At 43.4% G+C, this 16,712-nt stretch overlaps 1 protein-coding gene across 2 annotated transcripts in view; it reads left to right on the top strand.

The window, feature by feature from the left end:
• ADGRL4 (adhesion G protein-coupled receptor L4) overlaps window positions 1-7,226 on the top strand; it is a 94,746-nt gene extending 87,520 nt beyond the window's left edge. For both annotated transcript variants that reach the window (XM_081008625.1, XM_081008624.1), the window contains exons 14-16: window positions 3,522-3,613; window positions 5,739-5,907; window positions 6,725-7,226. In XM_081008625.1, the coding sequence (XP_080864751.1) occupies window positions 3,522-3,613; window positions 5,739-5,907; window positions 6,725-6,787 (324 nt within the window). In that variant the 3' untranslated portion in view covers window positions 6,788-7,226. The remainder of the gene's footprint in view (window positions 1-3,521; window positions 3,614-5,738; window positions 5,908-6,724) is intronic.
• The last annotated feature ends 9,486 nt before the right edge of the window (window positions 7,227-16,712 follow it).

The following is a 16,712-nucleotide window of genomic DNA, read 5'->3' as shown; positions in this document are numbered from 1 at the left end:
GTCGTGTCTGACTCTTCGTGACCCCATGGACCCGAACACGCCAGGCACTACTGTCTTCCACGGCCTCCCACAGTTTGGTCAAATTCATGCTGGTAGCTTCAAGAACATCCAACCATCTCATCCTCTGTCACCCCCTTCTCCTTGTGCCCTCCATCTTTCCCAACATCAGGGGCTTTTCCAGGGAGTCTTCTCTTCTCATGAGGTGGCCAAAGTATTGGAGCCTCAGCTTCATGATCTGTCCTTCCAGTGAACACTCAGGGCTGATTTCCTTAAGAATGGATAGGTTTGATCTTCTTGCAGTCCATGGGACTCTCAAGAGTCTCCTCCAGCACCATAATTCAAAAGCATCAATTCTTCGGTGATCAGCCTTCTTTATAGTCCAGCTCTCACTTCCATACATCACTACTGGGGAAACCATAGCTTTAACTATACGGACCTTTGTTGGCAAGGTGATGTCTCTGCTTTTTAAGCATACAAAGGACCATAGAAATACCGGATGGGGGGTACTCAGGCACTGATTCTTCAACTAGAGAGAATTATACATATCCAACTGTCCCTATTTTACTTTGTGGAGTATTGTACAGCTTTTATAAAGCACCAAAGACTACTTCAGAAGCTTTCTTCAGGCAAACTTTGTCCAAGGAATGTGCTGTTGTTATTGATAGAGGTGCAGGTGGACTCCGCAATATAATTCTTTTAATACTGATATGCTGTTACTCATGGATATTTTTGGTGAATAACTGCTGCTTGTGAATAGCTGATCAGACGCTTCCACTTACTTCAAACACTAGCATAACTTTATTGAACAAACCTCACAGGTACCTAACCTAGCGCTTCCCTGCTACTTTCTAAGAAGCACTTCCTATGTGGGAGAGCTGCTTTCTTTCAAAGTGAAAAGCACCTGATCTCTAAGATATATTGGTATAAGATATTATATCGGATACTATATTACATTATGCTGGGTATTGCATACATTTGGACCTTTTCTTTTCTTATTCCACCTGATATATGCACTCAACAAACATCAGTGAGGTTCACAGGTACATTTTTCGTGGCTCACAGCATTCACGTCAAAGAAGATGTGAGCATTGCAGGCCCTGAATTCTTCTGGCTTAATTAAAAATCCAAGCCATGGAGGAATTCCTGGTTTACCCCCCTTCCCACCTGTTCCACAACACCCTTTGTCTCCCCTTGGTTTAGACTCTACCTACAAGTCTGAGTTGCCAGCAATGGCATCAGCAGCAATAATGACATTCCAGTCACAGGGAGAGAGAAGAAGGTATGGTCTCTCCCTACCTTCTCCAAAGCCTGGAGGCTTTGGGGAAATGTACTACACCTGAGGGCCATCAGTACCATTTTTCCTGGTGTGCCCTCTATATATTGCACCGGACAAGGGAAGGTGTAAGTTGTGGGCTTACTATATGCTGCTACTGTTGCCACTACCAGAAAATGGGACTGAAGGATTGGGGGATCAAAGGGCTGGGTGACTAGGAGAAATAGGGCTTTGACCCAGAGATAAAGCAGGCTATTGCTCATTTTTGTGGTGGTAGCTCAGATTATTTCCAAGACAAAGCCATCACTGCTCAGTAGTATCGTTTGTGGTTGGATCGTATGTGGTTGGCTCTCTGATTTATAAAGGTAAAGGTAAAGGTACCCCCAGTGGCGTAGCGTGGGTTGTCAGCACCCGGGGCAAGGCAAGTAATTTGCGCCCCCTAACCCGTGGATTTTAGCACCCGAGTGCGAGCGCGCCCCCCCCCATGTTGCACCCGGTGTGGCCGGCACCCTTGGCACCCCCCACGCTACGCCACTGTTCCAACGTTCAGCTTCACTGGATGCCCACGAGTTATATTGTACAGAGAGAGGGATAAAAACTTTCCTCTCTGTCCACTCTCTCCTTGCCATGCCTTAGTTTTGCAGGCTTCTCTCCTGTCGCCTCTTGCTTGCCTTTTCTCTAAACTAAAAACAAACCCAATGCTGCCGCCTTTCCTCAGGGCACCGGCTCCATCCCCTTGCTTAGATTCCCTCTACCAAAGCTGAAAGCAGCCTGAAGTTCCTCCTGATCGTGAATGGGAAACAGCTGGCGAAGCCGGCGGCCTGCCAGGGAAGGGATCTCTTCCTAACCTGCTCCACGGAGCCCGTTCCTTGCAAGCGCTCCGTCTCCCTCGGATGGCGAGCGCCGGCGAGCAGCCCCCCCCGCCCCTTCCCAAGCTAATCCTTTTAAAACCGAAAGCCCCTTAACCCGCTGGCGAGAGGCTTAGCCGGGCCTTGCCCGCCCACCGGCTTCCTCTCGGAGGTTTTTGGGGAGCGCAGGGCGCGGCGAGGCCCGGCGGCGCGTCGGGGTGCGGAGGCTGCCCGTGCCGGCCAGGCGTCAGTGGCGGCGTCGGCGCTGCTGCAGCGGCTGCTCCTCCTGCGAGCAGTGAGTGGAGCGCAGCCGCAGCGGCGGCGGGGGGCGCGCGCGCGCTAGGGCGCAAGGCTGGCGGTGGCTGCGGGGAGCCCGGCGGAGGAAGGAACTTGTCCCTTCCCTCTGGATTCGCGCCCCCCCCCGATGTTGCGCCCGGTGCGGCCGGCACCCTTGGCACCCCCCACGCTACGCCACTGGGTACCCCTGCCCGTACGGGCCAGTTGTGACCGACTCTAGGGTTGCGCGCTCATCTCACTCAAGGGGCCGGGAGCCGGCGCCGTCCGAAGACACTTCCGGGTCACGTGGCCAGCGTGACGAAGCTGCAACTGGCGAGCCAGCACCAGCGCAGCACACGGAAACGCCGTTTACCTTCCCGCTATAAAGCGGTACCTATTTATCTACTTGCACTTAAGGGTGCTTTCAAACTGCTAGGTGGGCAGGAGCTGGGACCGAATGACGGGAGCTCACCCCGCCTAGGGGATTCGAACCACCGACCTTACGATCAGCAAGTCCTAGGCACTGAGGTTTTACCCACAGCGCCACCCGCGTCCCTATATCTGATTTATGGTATACTGTTATTTGTTCCATGCCTCGTTTCCATATTTTTCTGGCTTTTTCTTAGTCAAACAAATGCAAAGCTTAATACCAAGTCCCTAGTAGGTTACCCTTTTTACCAAAAGTACCTTTGAAATTCAAAACTTTTCACTTGTATCTTTTACACCCAAAAATTTCAACGCACCCGTGATGTTGCTCATGTTACTTAGTAGGAAACAGTGGGTTTGTATTTTCAAATGAAATATCTGTATAATGCCTAACCGAGAATACATATTCCATACATCTACTTTGGGGGAGAATTCTGATCCAGAACCTAAAGAGATTTGCCAATAAATTCAATAAACATTTGCAAACTGCTGTTAATTATACACTTGAAAGGATATAGAGTTACATTCGTCTTTGACCTAGGTTACTGTAGTACTCTTTGTTCTATTAAAAGGATCAGAATAGCTCTTTCCTTTCAACAGAAAGAAGGGGTTTGATTTGTTTGCTTTAAATATGAAACACAGATATAATTCCAACGTTCATCTTGTTAAACTGAATACATATATGTATATATTTCCAGGTTAATTTGATTGCTTTTGGTGTCATTATCTATAAAGTATTTCGACAAACAGCCATGCTAAAGCCAGAAGTTAGCTGCTATGAAAATATAAGGTAAATTTCAACTTTGACTCTTTTTAAAAAATGAAAACCAGTTGATTTGAAAACAGCTACCCACTGATGTAATTCTATATTAACATCACTCCTGAAGGAAAGTGTACTTTACACTGCGTTAAGGCTTTTTTTCTTGCTGACATATGACTGTACTTGGGTGTCCATTTACCTGTGAGTAAGCCCCACAGAACTCAACAGGATATGTAGCGGAACTTCCCCACCTTCTCCTCCAAGAAGGGCCCAGCAACTCAGCCACCCTACACCACGACTCACCTTTCCATATGATGTGATCCGTTGCCCCATCACCACTGCTCTTGGCACTTCTTTGGTGCCTGGAGAAGACACCTCACATGTGCATGGCAGGGAAGCAGGCAGAACTTCCCCCTCAGGGCTGCCAGCAACCACCCACCGCAGCCGCGGCTGATTCCCACACACAACCTGTCACCCCAAAGCGGCCAAAACCCTGACCATCACTGCCACAACCCTGACCAACGAATGCCTTTGTGGGGGGGGGGCAAAGTTGTTGAGCTTTCTTTGAGGGGCAAAGTTATCCCCCAAAATTAAGTTTTTAGGCTTTGGGGGGATTTTAAAGAAAATCATCATACTTGTTGCCATATGTCCTTTCCCCCCAATACATTTTGCTGTGGGAAAACTCCTAAGCCAAACTCGAGGCATAGTCCCAACTTACAGTGCAATCCTATGCATGCCAACACAGAAATAAATTCTACTGAGTTCACAGAGACTTACTCCCCAGTAAGTGAGTATAGGATTGCAGTCAGGATGCCCATTTTTTTCACTAAGGGAGAGCTCAGAATTTGTTTCACTCTCCCATTGAAATCAATGGGGTTGAAAAAACACTTCTCTTCTGTCCCTTTGCTTTCTGGGTGATGCACTCTGTTGGTGGAGGAGAGGGAAATAGGGGGAGGGTTCAACAAACCTGCCTTTTCATTTGTTTGTCTCTCGGGATTGTTTAATTATTATTTTGTGTGCTGCTATGATTTCCCGATCAACTCATTTTCTTTAAAACTGATTTATAGAGACCTTGAAAACTGTTTGTGCTGGCAAGGCTGGAGTGTGTGTGTGTGTGTGTGTGTGTGTGTGTGTGTGTGCTACAGGGACTACTGAAAACAACTTACTGTTTTTGTTGCTTAGAAACACTCCTGCAGTTTCAACTCGCTGCGTTAGATTTATAGTTAGGATTTAGCAATTGTTTGATTGATCACTTTTCTCCTGTTCCTCGCCCTATCAGCTTCACACAGTGCACTGCTTCTAATGAAGTCAAAAATTATTCATTTTTCTGGAAGCAGCACCAAAAAAGAAAAAGAAAAAAAAGAGGGGGGGGGGAGAGAAAAGGCTTTCTTGTGGAAAGGAAGTCCAGCAACTGCTGGACTGAAAATGAAAAAGAAAAACTAATCAAGGAGCTCATTTGTGAGACAACATGGTGTAATTTGTCAGAGTCCATGAGCAGGGCTGGGTGTACTTAGGCTACAGTGTGTTAACAAAAAAAGAGGGTGGGGGAATCAGAGGCAATTGATTTGTATGCTATTAGGACATCAGTATTCTGACCCTGCCACAATTTAAAGTTCCCTTGCATTGTAAAAGCGAAATCCTTTTAATATAAAGAGAAAGTCTGGTTTTACAGCCAGCACTATCTCCGAGGCTGAAACTGAGAAACAGCCAAAAGATCCCTTTGATGTCATGCACATGTGCTGACCTAAGAGCATACTATACATTTTTTCCAAGGTTTCTTAGGGGGTATACTTCATAACAGACATATGTTTTACCTTGGGGAATTACACTAACAGTAGATTTAAAATCAAATCATATGGCTCTGCAATACACCAGAGAAAACAGATTTGAAGATTAAGACAGGCAGTGTTTTTAAAAAACCGTCCACTTTTTACTCTTTCTTCTGCGATTTTTGTTGCTGTTCTTTTTTTTCCATTTCGTTATGAGAGCAAGAGAATATCATTTTGGCAACAGCACCGCAGCACACCCTAAAGGAGGAACCATGTAACTGCCATGCAGCATTCAGGGATTTTTCAACTGCAAAAATCATTTCCTGCATATGGTGGGAAAGGGAGGGAGGGAGAGAGAAAATTCTAACTCTCTTGCTTCTACCTAGATCTTGTGCACGGGGGGCTCTTTCCCTCCTCTTCCTCCTCGGGGCGACGTGGATCTTTGGCGTGCTTCATGTCATCCAGGGATCAGTGGTCACTGCATACCTTTTTACAATCTTCAATGCATTTCAAGGACTGTTCATCTTCATATTTCTTTGTGTTTTGTCACGAAAAGTGAGTACTTCTTCTACCTAGAAATGCTTCGTGTGGCACACCTGTGCCAAAGCCTCCCTTGAAATTTGTAAACCGAAAAGTCCCCTCCTTTTTAAACATCCCTCTCAGAAGTTTTCTGCCCCCCGCCCTTTAACCTCAGAGATTGCTCTCGCACAGGAGTCATCCCAAAAGTTACAGGCATGGGAAAGCTCACCAGGTAGGGTATTTAAAGGGAAGTTGATTCAGCTGACCCCTTTTTTCACCCCAGCTCGGGGATTGTGCTGCCCCTTAGCAGAAGGCAGCATGGTGTGCTCTGTGTCTGAGAAGCATCAACAGAGAGAAAAGGGTAAAAGATTGTCAGAGGCAGAGAAGCTAGAAGATTTACATTACTGTCCTATCCATATTAGCTGGGCAGTCCCATTTATTTAAATGGGCCGCACTTAACAAGTAAGTGTATTAAGGATTGCAGCCGTAGATGAATAAAATAATTCGTGCACATACATAATTCACAATCATGTCCTAAGACTCTGAAATCTGATTTATGTCTCACAGATCTACAATTTAAGAAGCAATGCATTTCAGATTGTACAGCAATAATCCTATGAAATAATTAAAGAGGTTTACTAACTATAGTCATCTGATTCTGGATTGAAGCCTTTATGTAAGATCCTGCAGTCTGCATTCTGAAAACCCCTTCAGCATCGTCCCTAATCCTCTCTGAGGCCAAATTATGTAAAAACCTTTATAACAGAATAAGCCACAGTCTCTGGAAGATGCTTAAAATACATATATTTACCTGTTAATAAGCCACTGTGTTCATTCCATCTTTTCATTTCAGATCCAGGATGAATACTCTAGGTTGTTCAGAAACGTCCCTTGCTGTTTTGGATGCTTAAGGTAAATTGATGGAAAGCTAAGATGAGCAGCACCGTGGAAGAAAGGAGAAAACGAGAGGCTTTAGAAAAATTGCTATATTGTGAAAGTATGAAATGAGCTACTGAGCTGTCATCTCTCTTAAATCAATTACTTTCTCTCCAGTATAGATATTGTACTTAAATGTGCATTCAGGCACACTATATTGTGTACAAACAGCATATCTATACAAGACAGACTGGTTTATTGTGTAACAAATAAGGCTTCTAAAGGAGCTCAGGACTCTTCAGGGCTAATGGTTGTAGCTCAGAAGGGAGCAAACCCAGTGTGCAAAGCTGTTTCTGAGAGTGGCTTTGCTATTAATGTCATACCTGCTGACTTGGAAATGAAAATAATTTAGCTTATTGCTGTTTAAAGAGAGTAAATTCCATTAGAGTGTTAATAAAAAGATTTTACTTTTATCAAAACTCAGTGTCCACTGATGAAAACAGCTAGATTAAAAATAAGGTTTCTCTCTCTTTCTGTAGATACAATTGTGTGGTTCTGTGTGTGCATCAATGCCTCATTTACATGGAAACAATTAAGGGGCTTGCATCATGAAGGCGGTGCACACATTCCCATTTATTCCAGTTCCCATGCGCTCCCACCACTGCTGTTTGAAGCTGAGTACACAAGATGTTAGCCACAATCCATACATACCCCGTAGTATGCCACATTAACATTGTACTTAAGCTGAGGTGTGGGGCAGATGGTCTCATCAACCTGTGAACGTAGTCCATCTAAGATAAGGAAAACTCTTATCCTTAACCTCCACTGCCTTGCAGAACATCTTAAGTAGAAGAAAAGGCCAAGGAGTCCCTAAGATGGTTGGATGGGATCTTGTAACCTCCTTCTGGCAACTCCTGCAGCCAAGCTGGTGCCAAATGTATTGCTCTGCTTTCCTTTGGACTACATCAGCGAGGGTGAGAAGGGGTCTTGATGTCTGGGAACCCCTGCCTGCCAGGTTTACGTCCTGCTAACACAGCTGCTTGCCTTCAGTCCCGGAATCACATTCCATCAACTCTCGAGACAGATGGGCTTCTTCACTGAAACGCTGGAGCATAACTGCTAGTTTGTGTAGACAATACTGAAGTTGATGGACCAATGGTCTGACTCAGTGTAACACAATTTCCTGTGTCTGAGCAAAGTATCTTGCATAAAACAATCAAATTTGATTCCAATAAGAGCTTTCCATGTCCAATTTAATCACTGACAGACTGATTTCAAGGAGTCAAAACTTATTTGAGATCTACAGATAGAGAGTCCTTCAGAAGCGCATGGCTCCTCCAAGAGGGTTTGGTAAAAAAAACCTAAATTTACAGGACCATTCAAATGGCAGGTGAACATAAATGCTTAGATTTAAGTATTAAACTCTCTGCCTATTGAGTGAATTGAATCCCTTCTATTAAATCTATCAATAAGAGTGCTGCAATACCAGAGTGGCTGCAAATAATGCTGATGATGATGATAATGATAATAGATCAGTGTTCAGAAAAGAAAACTTAGCTCTACTAAAAGTAATTTGCCCCCTCCCCGTCCACCATTCCATCCTGTATTTGGAACTGACTTTCAAAGACTCTGCAGTTATGTAGGGGACTAGGATTTAATTATGTTTACTGTAAACACTGGAAATTTCAAGCAGCAAGTGTAGTGTTGCAGAACAGACGCCCTGTTACCACTGTCTGATATGAAAGAACATACTCCCAACAGTTCTCTGATGAAAATAGGGACATCCTGTTCCATATTAATAATAATTTTACTATTTATACCACACCCATTTGACTGGGTGGTCCCAGCCACTCTGGGAGGCTTCCAACATGTATAAAACATTTTTTTAAAAAACCTTCCCTATACAGGGCTGCTTTCAGATGACTCGGGTTCCCATCCAACATTTCTTCGATGAAAATAAGGACATCCTAAGGAAAAGCAGGACATTCCGGGATCAAATCAGAAACTGGGACAGCTTCTGAAAATTGCATAATTGAATGCTCCTCAATATAAAAACAAACAAAACCACACATAGAAAAGGAGCATGTGGTGAGGAAATTAGGCTGGAACTCTTTTCTCCAAAACCTACAGTTGCAGTATTTTTATGATTATTATTAATGAGCAAGATACAGTCCCCACCTACAGTGTGAAGTTGTGCAGTCTAATCACAGGTTTTCTATCTCAATGAGAACCACACCTTAAACACTGAATGCTGTTTTTTCTTTACTCTTCCATTTTCTGCTGAACAACCACTTCCCATTGTGGCCATTCTAGCATTCAAACCACTTGGCAACCAGAGGATTATATTTATATAATTGTAATACTAATGTCAAATGTTTTTTGTTTTGTTTATTTTTTTCTTGTTTTTTGCTTTAAAAAAAACCCAAACACCCCTGGACACACTAATTATTTACTCACCTTGTAGTAATCACTCCTACTTTCCAATTCCAAGAACCATATCTTCTATTAAACACATGTATTGTTTTTTCTTCACTGCACCCCACACATGGTCCTTCCCACACCCCCAAACTACACCACCATCCCTGGCAAAGCATGGGGAGCTCTTCAGGTGTCCAGAAGCCTTCCTTGACAGAGCCCTCCTTCTATGTAAGGGCATGTTATTTTTATGTAACATGCTAATTTGCTAACTTGATGAAGGGTTGAAATCCCTTCTAGATTTCATGGTTTGAAAGCCGCATAAAGAAATAATCAAGGGCCTAGGAGTCAATTTGATTTTAATTAATTTTTAGAATGAAATGTTTTTAGAATGTTGGATTATTTGATTGTTGTTAGCCGCCCTGAGCCCGGCTTCGGTTGGGGAGGGCAGGATATAAATAAAATTTATTATTATTATTATTATTATTATTATTATTATTATTATCTATTACACAGTTCAGCAGGAAACCAAAACAATCCAGAAGGGAGTCAACCGCTGTACAGTGGTACCTCGGGTTAAGAACTTAATTTGTTCTGGAGGTCTGTTCTTGACCTGAAACTGTTCTTAACCTGAAGCACCACTTTAGCTAATGGGGCCTCCCGCTGCTGCTGCACCGCTGGAGCACGATTTCTGTTCTCATCCTGAAGCAAAGTTCTTAACCCGAGGTAATATTTCTGGGATAGCGGAGTCTGTAACCTGAAGCATATGTAACCTGAAGCGTATGTAACCCAAGGTACCACTGTACCTCTGCTCAACCTGCTACACAAAGTCTGCAGTGCTGTCTATGCTTTCAGCTTGTATGCACGTAGGCTCTTTGTAAAGACTTGGATCAACATACTGAGGACAATGGAGGGTCTGGCAGGTAGGATAACAACCACTTCTCACATGTTCATTTCCCAAAGATTAGAGGTTCAGTTCTGAGCCAATAACACCAGCTGAGTTGGGGTTATTTAACCATTTTGGGGACAAAGGGAAATCCCTTGTGAAAATTGAGGAGAGATGGGATATTTGGCTTGTCTTTTGTTATCGCTGTTGGTTTGGACACTTAGCTTAGTCATCAGTGGCTTGTATCCAATGCTAGTGCTATCCTCTTTGCTGTCATTCCCTGACAGCATTGACAGTAATGAGAAGGAGGAACTGCTTCCACTTGCCTCATCTACTGTTTGGACTTGCCTGAGCAAGCAGAATGAAAGAAAGCAAATGCACAGGGGTCACAAGGTGTTGGCACACTTCAGGAAGGCTCACCACTGTAGACATCTTGCCACAAATCCCTACAGAACTTTGAGAAGGCACGGCCTGTTCTGTACAGAAAGTTCATGTGTGGTTAATTAATTCTCAGCTATCCTAATATATATATATATATATATATATATATATATATATATATATGGCCTATGCGAACTTGTCCCACCTAATGTAAACATTACACAAGCTCCCAAATATACCGTATAAAAAATACGAAGAGCTGCAAATGCACACATCTGGGGGAGATAAAATGTTAACCAACCTGTCAACTGCTAGACTTTTAGATTAGATCTACGTTAAGTCAAGACATAGCCACAGCCTGGGCCTGTCTGGAAAAGCTATTTATAAACAAAATGAATAGAAGGGGAAGCATAACATGTTCAGTACATTGACACTCCATTTAGCCTTGGCTAAAGTGTCAGATGCCAGCATAATAAAGTTGTTCGCAACATTCGGCTTTCTTCATGTTTCTCTGCCAAAAGGATATAAGCCACGCTGGTCTTATTTAGTCACTTACTGTAGCAGACTTCACCTAATCCACCTTGTACAAAACAATTTAGCCGTGGTAAAGTTACACACTCAATTTTCTAGTGAAATACAATGCTATCTCTTTCGAGAAGAGTATGCTCCATTCTGCTTCTAATCCAGCGATAATTCTTAGGAGCAGGAAATGTTTCGCGTAGCTTTCGAGTAATAAGAAATATGCACAAGGGGAATCAGGTGCCCCTCCAAGCCGGCAAGAGCTGTTGAAATCAATTAGGGATGTCGCCAACACTGATTTTTCCCAGCTTGAAAATATGGACCATGTCACTTTCAATGCACACCTAAAGTGCAAGCCAGGCCCAATGGCCACAAAATTCTTTTTCATCTTTGCTTTAACTTGGAGAAGAATGCAACTCCTTTGGTCTTCCCTTCCTTCCATCCACACGTGATCCTTCCAGATCCTCCCCTTCCAGAAGGGAGGTCTTTTCACTTTTCTTATGCACTGGGCCTAAGGTAAGGTTACTAGATTTTTTTCAATAAATCCAGGGACACTTTTCAGCTTCAATTGATTTTGTATGGGGACTGATCTGTAAATCCTGGGACTGTCCCCGGGAAACGGGGACGTCTGGTAACCTTAGCCTAAGGTAGACCTGTAAAATGAAATTTTCTGCAAGGGTTCCTGATATTAGCCAAATCAGTTTTTGCCTTGCTTGCTTTTGGGCACAGTACAATATACAAAGCTTTTTTTTCCCAGCCAGAATTCACCAGAACTCAGTTCCGGCACCTCTCAGGCAGGTGCCAATGCCATTATAAGAGAACAAGGGAGGTGTTCGTGGTGGGTTCCGGCCCCTCTTTTTCTAGAAAAATAGTACTGTGGTGGTATTCAACTAAGCTTTACTCAGAAAAGACCTGTTGAAATTAATGGCCCTATTGAGGTCCTATGCATTAATTTGAATGGGTCTAATTTGAATGAGTAAAGCTTAATACCATCCTTGGGCACTAAAATTGGGGGAGAGTTTGAAAATTTAAATTATTAGTAATGATTCAATAGCCAGTGTTTTTTTAAAAAATGAAAATGCATGAAACATACCTAATACTAAAAACCCTAAATGTCTACTCTTCATGAGACAAATATACTTCATTCATTCATTCATTCATATCCTACCTTTTGTAATACAGTGGTACTTCTGGATGTGAATGGGATCCATTCTGGAGCCCCGTCCGCATCCTGAAGCGAACACAACCCACGTCTGTGTGTGTGTGCAGGTTACGATTCGCCACTTCCGCGCATGCACGTGACGTCATTTTGAGCTTCTGCGCATGTGTGAGCGTTACTTCCGGGTCACAGTGGAGCGTAACTTGAAAACGCTCAACCCGAAGCTACTTCAACCCAAGGTAAGACTGTATTCCTATGATGTTTTGTGAAGCCTATTTACTTTTAAAGAAGTGAGTGCAGAAATATTTTCTATGGTAAAAGGAAGAGCTACCCTTAAAAACAAAATCAATGGGAGCTCTGCTCTCAGGTGCTCAATAGTCCCCAACCCCCTTTCTTCCAACACTTCAATTAAATACCAGGGTAAAATGTCTGATGAGGCAATAAATGAGGCATTTTTGAAATCAAGAGGTCCAAGCAGCTGGTGAGGCTGCAAAGTTTTGGATCAATGTAAGAAAAGCACTCATCCAATCCACAGCCACTTGGTAATGATACCTTAAATTCAGTCTAAAGAAATTCTAAAGCATCATTCAAAAGAGGTTGAAAATAGCAGCCTCTTTCATTGGTAAATACAACTTTTTAGGAAATTGGATGAAAGGTTTTGGCTAAGCACAAGTTTATCTGCAATCACATCACAAAATTTAAAGTGAGGATGCCAACACAGATTCTGGTAGCTATCCCTCAGGGAATCCTGATAATCTGAATTAAATTATTATTTTTTTTTCAAAGACCAGCTTCTAGCTTCCACATGGGCAGGCGATGCAAAATGCTTTTAAACTAGAAAATATCCCTTAGCCAGAGTGTAGGACCTTTGCTCTACATGGATCCTCGTTCCTTCCCCGCCTTCTGTTCTCTATTCCCGCTGTCCCTAAACACTTTTGTTAACATTCACAGAGGCTTAAATGCATGCTAATTCCATGATGCAAAGTTTAATAGTGCAATGTAACTTGAATTTTCCAAGTCACAAAAAGAAGTTAACCTAACAGGAATTGCTGGGTCGTATCGTGCTTTGAAAACATAATGTTGACCTTTCCCTCCACAGATGCTGTGCGATGCACTCTTTGTCCCACTTCCCAAGAATAAAGGCATGGCACATTGTTAGCCACAGGAAAAGTCATGGTTAGACTCTAAGTCGGGGTAGTCAACCTTTTTATACCTACCATGCACTAATACATCTTTCTTGATGGTAAAATTTCCTTACCGCCCACCAGTGCTTGATGGAAGGAGGATTCTGCTTGTGCCCTAGAACCTCCTACCGCCCACCTAAAATCCTGAAATGCCCACTAGTGGGCAATAGGGACCAGGTTGACAACCCCTGTTCTAGGTGCTTCTCCATGGGTATTGCTCCTTTCCTGAACATTACAGTGCAGGTAGGGGAGCGTAGGTTAGGGATGCTGCTGAGTCCCAAATTCTGCTATCCTAACCCTGCTTGGGACGCGGGTGGCGCTGTGGTCTAAACCACAGAGCCTAGGGCTTGCTGATCAGAAGGTTGCGGTTCAAATCCCCGCGACAGGGTGAGCTCCCATTGCTTGGTCCCTGCTCCTGCCAACCTAGCAGTTTGAAAGCACATCAAAGTACAAGTAGATAAATAGGTACTACTCTGGCAGAAAGCTAAACGGCATTTCTGTGCACTGGTCTGGTTCACCAGAAGTGGCTTAGTCATGCTGACCACATGACCCGGAAGCTGTATGCCGGCTCCCTCAGCCAATAAAGCCAGATGAACGCCGCAACCCCAGAGTCATCCGCAACTGGACCTAACGGTCAGGGATCCCTTTACCTAACCCTGCTTACCTCTCTGTCTCACTGAATTCAATAGGAATTACTTGTGAGTAGATATGCTTAGGACTGTGCTGTAAAGTCTTGTGGGAAAGAGAGCATTACCCAAATCACTGCAAGGAAAAGAGGGATGGCTACTTCACTTAGGCAACGGCTGCCTTGCTGATCTCAAAGACTGCATAAGCATAGGCTCTCTCTGTGCAATCAAAGTCCATGCATTGCAGATGAGCTTTGTTCCAGCCATGGGAACAAGGTCAGGAGCAAAGTCCCACTTCTCCATACAACATATTAACACTATGTCTCCCTCAATCAAGGGCTCATATAGTCACATTATAACTAGCTTTAGTTCCTACACACACACACACACACACACACACACACACACCCCTAGTGTCTTGGTGAGGGGGCTGGGATCTGGAATTATATCCAAAATCAAAGACTGCAGAATTATCTCATTTAGAAACACATGGTCTTTATTTGCACACGACAACACAAAAAGAAAAGCACTGGTGGTAGTGGAGGAAAGCAGATTTATGAATTATTGGGGAAATGAGAGATGCATTACATGATTGCAGTTTGAAGGGATATCTCCCCTGAAGCTAAGCAAAATTGAAAAGGCATAGGACTGAAGCTTAAAAGAAACTCCAGTGATATCACATATTCTACCTTTTTAATAGATGATTTGTATGCAACACTTCCAAGAGAGATGAGGGTATTAGAAGCTACTGAATCGGACACAATTGCCTTGTAGACACAGCATGAAAATGTTTTGCAGTAATGGGGAAAGTCTATGAGCCTAGATTTCAGCAAGCTGTCTTCAAAGCCACCATCTTTGCAAAGCTTTGGACTAATTAGATCTTCAACACATCTTCTAGTTGAGACCTTTGACCCCATTCCCTTTGCCACTGCTTTGTGAATATTGTCAACAATATGTTGGTCTGAGATGCCATCCTTTGAGACATAAATATCACATGGATTCACTAATGTATGGCTAGTGACTTTATAGTCGAAAAACTAGCATGATTTTTAAGACTTGATCCTATTATCTGCCATGCCAGTTGTTAGGGTATTGGAGTTGGCATAACAAAAATGATCTGTGGTTTTCGGATGTTATTGTTGCAAGCCAACTCAAGACACCACCACCAAGGGATTCGGGTGGATTAGGACAGTGCCAGATTTACATATGGGCTGAGCAAACTGCAGACCATGGCCTCATAATCTAAGGGGAGGGGGGTTTTGGCCTCTTGCAATCTGTTTTTTTTAACAGGCAGATCATACTATCTAGGCCCAGTTGGTTAGTAACAGTAAAGAAGAGAACAAGGTTTTGTTTCTCATGATCAGATGCTATTAAGTTTGGGCCTCCCAAATTCTCCTAGCTCAGGCCTTCCTAGCTTTAATCTGGGCCTGGGTTGGGCCATAGAGCTAAGGGAAAGCTGTAGAGGTGCAGCTCCTGATAACCACCCACTCATATAATGTATTTAGTGCTATTTCAATCTGCACCAGTTCAAATCTAAATGCAAAACACAGAGTGACTAACGTCCTGTTGTCATTTTGGGGGGGGGGGGGAAATAGCAACCAAACTGATAACCACCTTGCTATTTCTTCACAATTCTATATGCAAAATGAAACTCCATAAAGAAGAAGAAGAAGAAGAAGAAGAAGAAGAAGAAGAAGAAGAAGAGGAGGAGGAGGAGGAGGAGTTTGGATTTGATATCCCGCCTTTCACTCCCTTTAAGGAGTCTCAAAGCGGCTAACATTCACCTTTCCCTTCCTCCCCCACAACAAACACTCTGTGAGGTGAGTGGGGCTGAGAGACTTCAAAGAAGTGTGACTGGCCCACGGTCACCCAGCAGCTGCATGTGGAGGAGCGGAGACGCGAACCCGGTTCCCCAAATTACGAGACTACCGCTCTTAACCACTACACCACACTGGCTAAAGAACAATATAGTCATGGTGTTTTTGCTTTCCAGTTTTTAAAACTCATAACATAATAATATTTTCCCCTCATTTGCCAAATCTGTTTTGTGGCATTGCCTCGATCGTCAATTCTGTTGCAAAATTCTTATAAACAGTTTGAAGTAGGTTTAAAAGCAGAGGAAGTTATAGGAAAGGGTAATTTGGTTTCCTTCATTCTGTTGAGGTTCCTTGTTTCAGTATTAAAAGAAAGACTTTGTAATTCTTTACCGCTGTCTCATGATAACTAGCAATTTAGTTTACTGGGATTTCACCATGACTAACGTTATTGGACCTAAAAGCCAAATTACAGCTCCCACATCTGTCATTTATCACGGCAGCAAATCTTCGGAGAATTCTGAAGGCCATCTGGAACCACGGTAACCATAGTCTCTGGAGACAAGTGTCCTATTAGAGCTGATGATAAAGCTAACTAGAAGGGAGCCTTTGCATCAGAACCTCCATAAATGAAGGATTTTATTTCAAGTAACGTATCTTTTCCTTCACCGAGTTTCTGCTTTTAAAATCATGACTTACTAAAATATTATAAGCATACTTATTGAATCATAGAATCATTGGGTGGGATAGGATCTTTCATATACCTTCTGGCTTCAGTGGACCACGACACTAAGCCAGCAAAAAGGAAATATTGATGTAGCAATACCTTTGCACTGACAGGAGACTACCACTGGCGTGGCTGAGGAAAAGTAGATGCTCTACAGAAAGTTTACTCAGAAGTCAGCCCCACCCCTAACAGCAGCATAATGGTAAACAGGTGGGTGTATGCAGTGGCATAGCATGGGTTGCCAGCATCCAGGG

Source organism: Podarcis pityusensis (genome assembly GCF_964106645.2).
Source record: "Podarcis pityusensis genome assembly, chromosome: 6".
NCBI classification, from domain to species: domain Eukaryota; kingdom Metazoa; phylum Chordata; class Lepidosauria; order Squamata; family Lacertidae; genus Podarcis; species Podarcis pityusensis.
The sequence above is the reverse complement of the archived record's forward strand: the minus strand, read 5'-3'. Positions and strand labels throughout refer to the sequence as shown.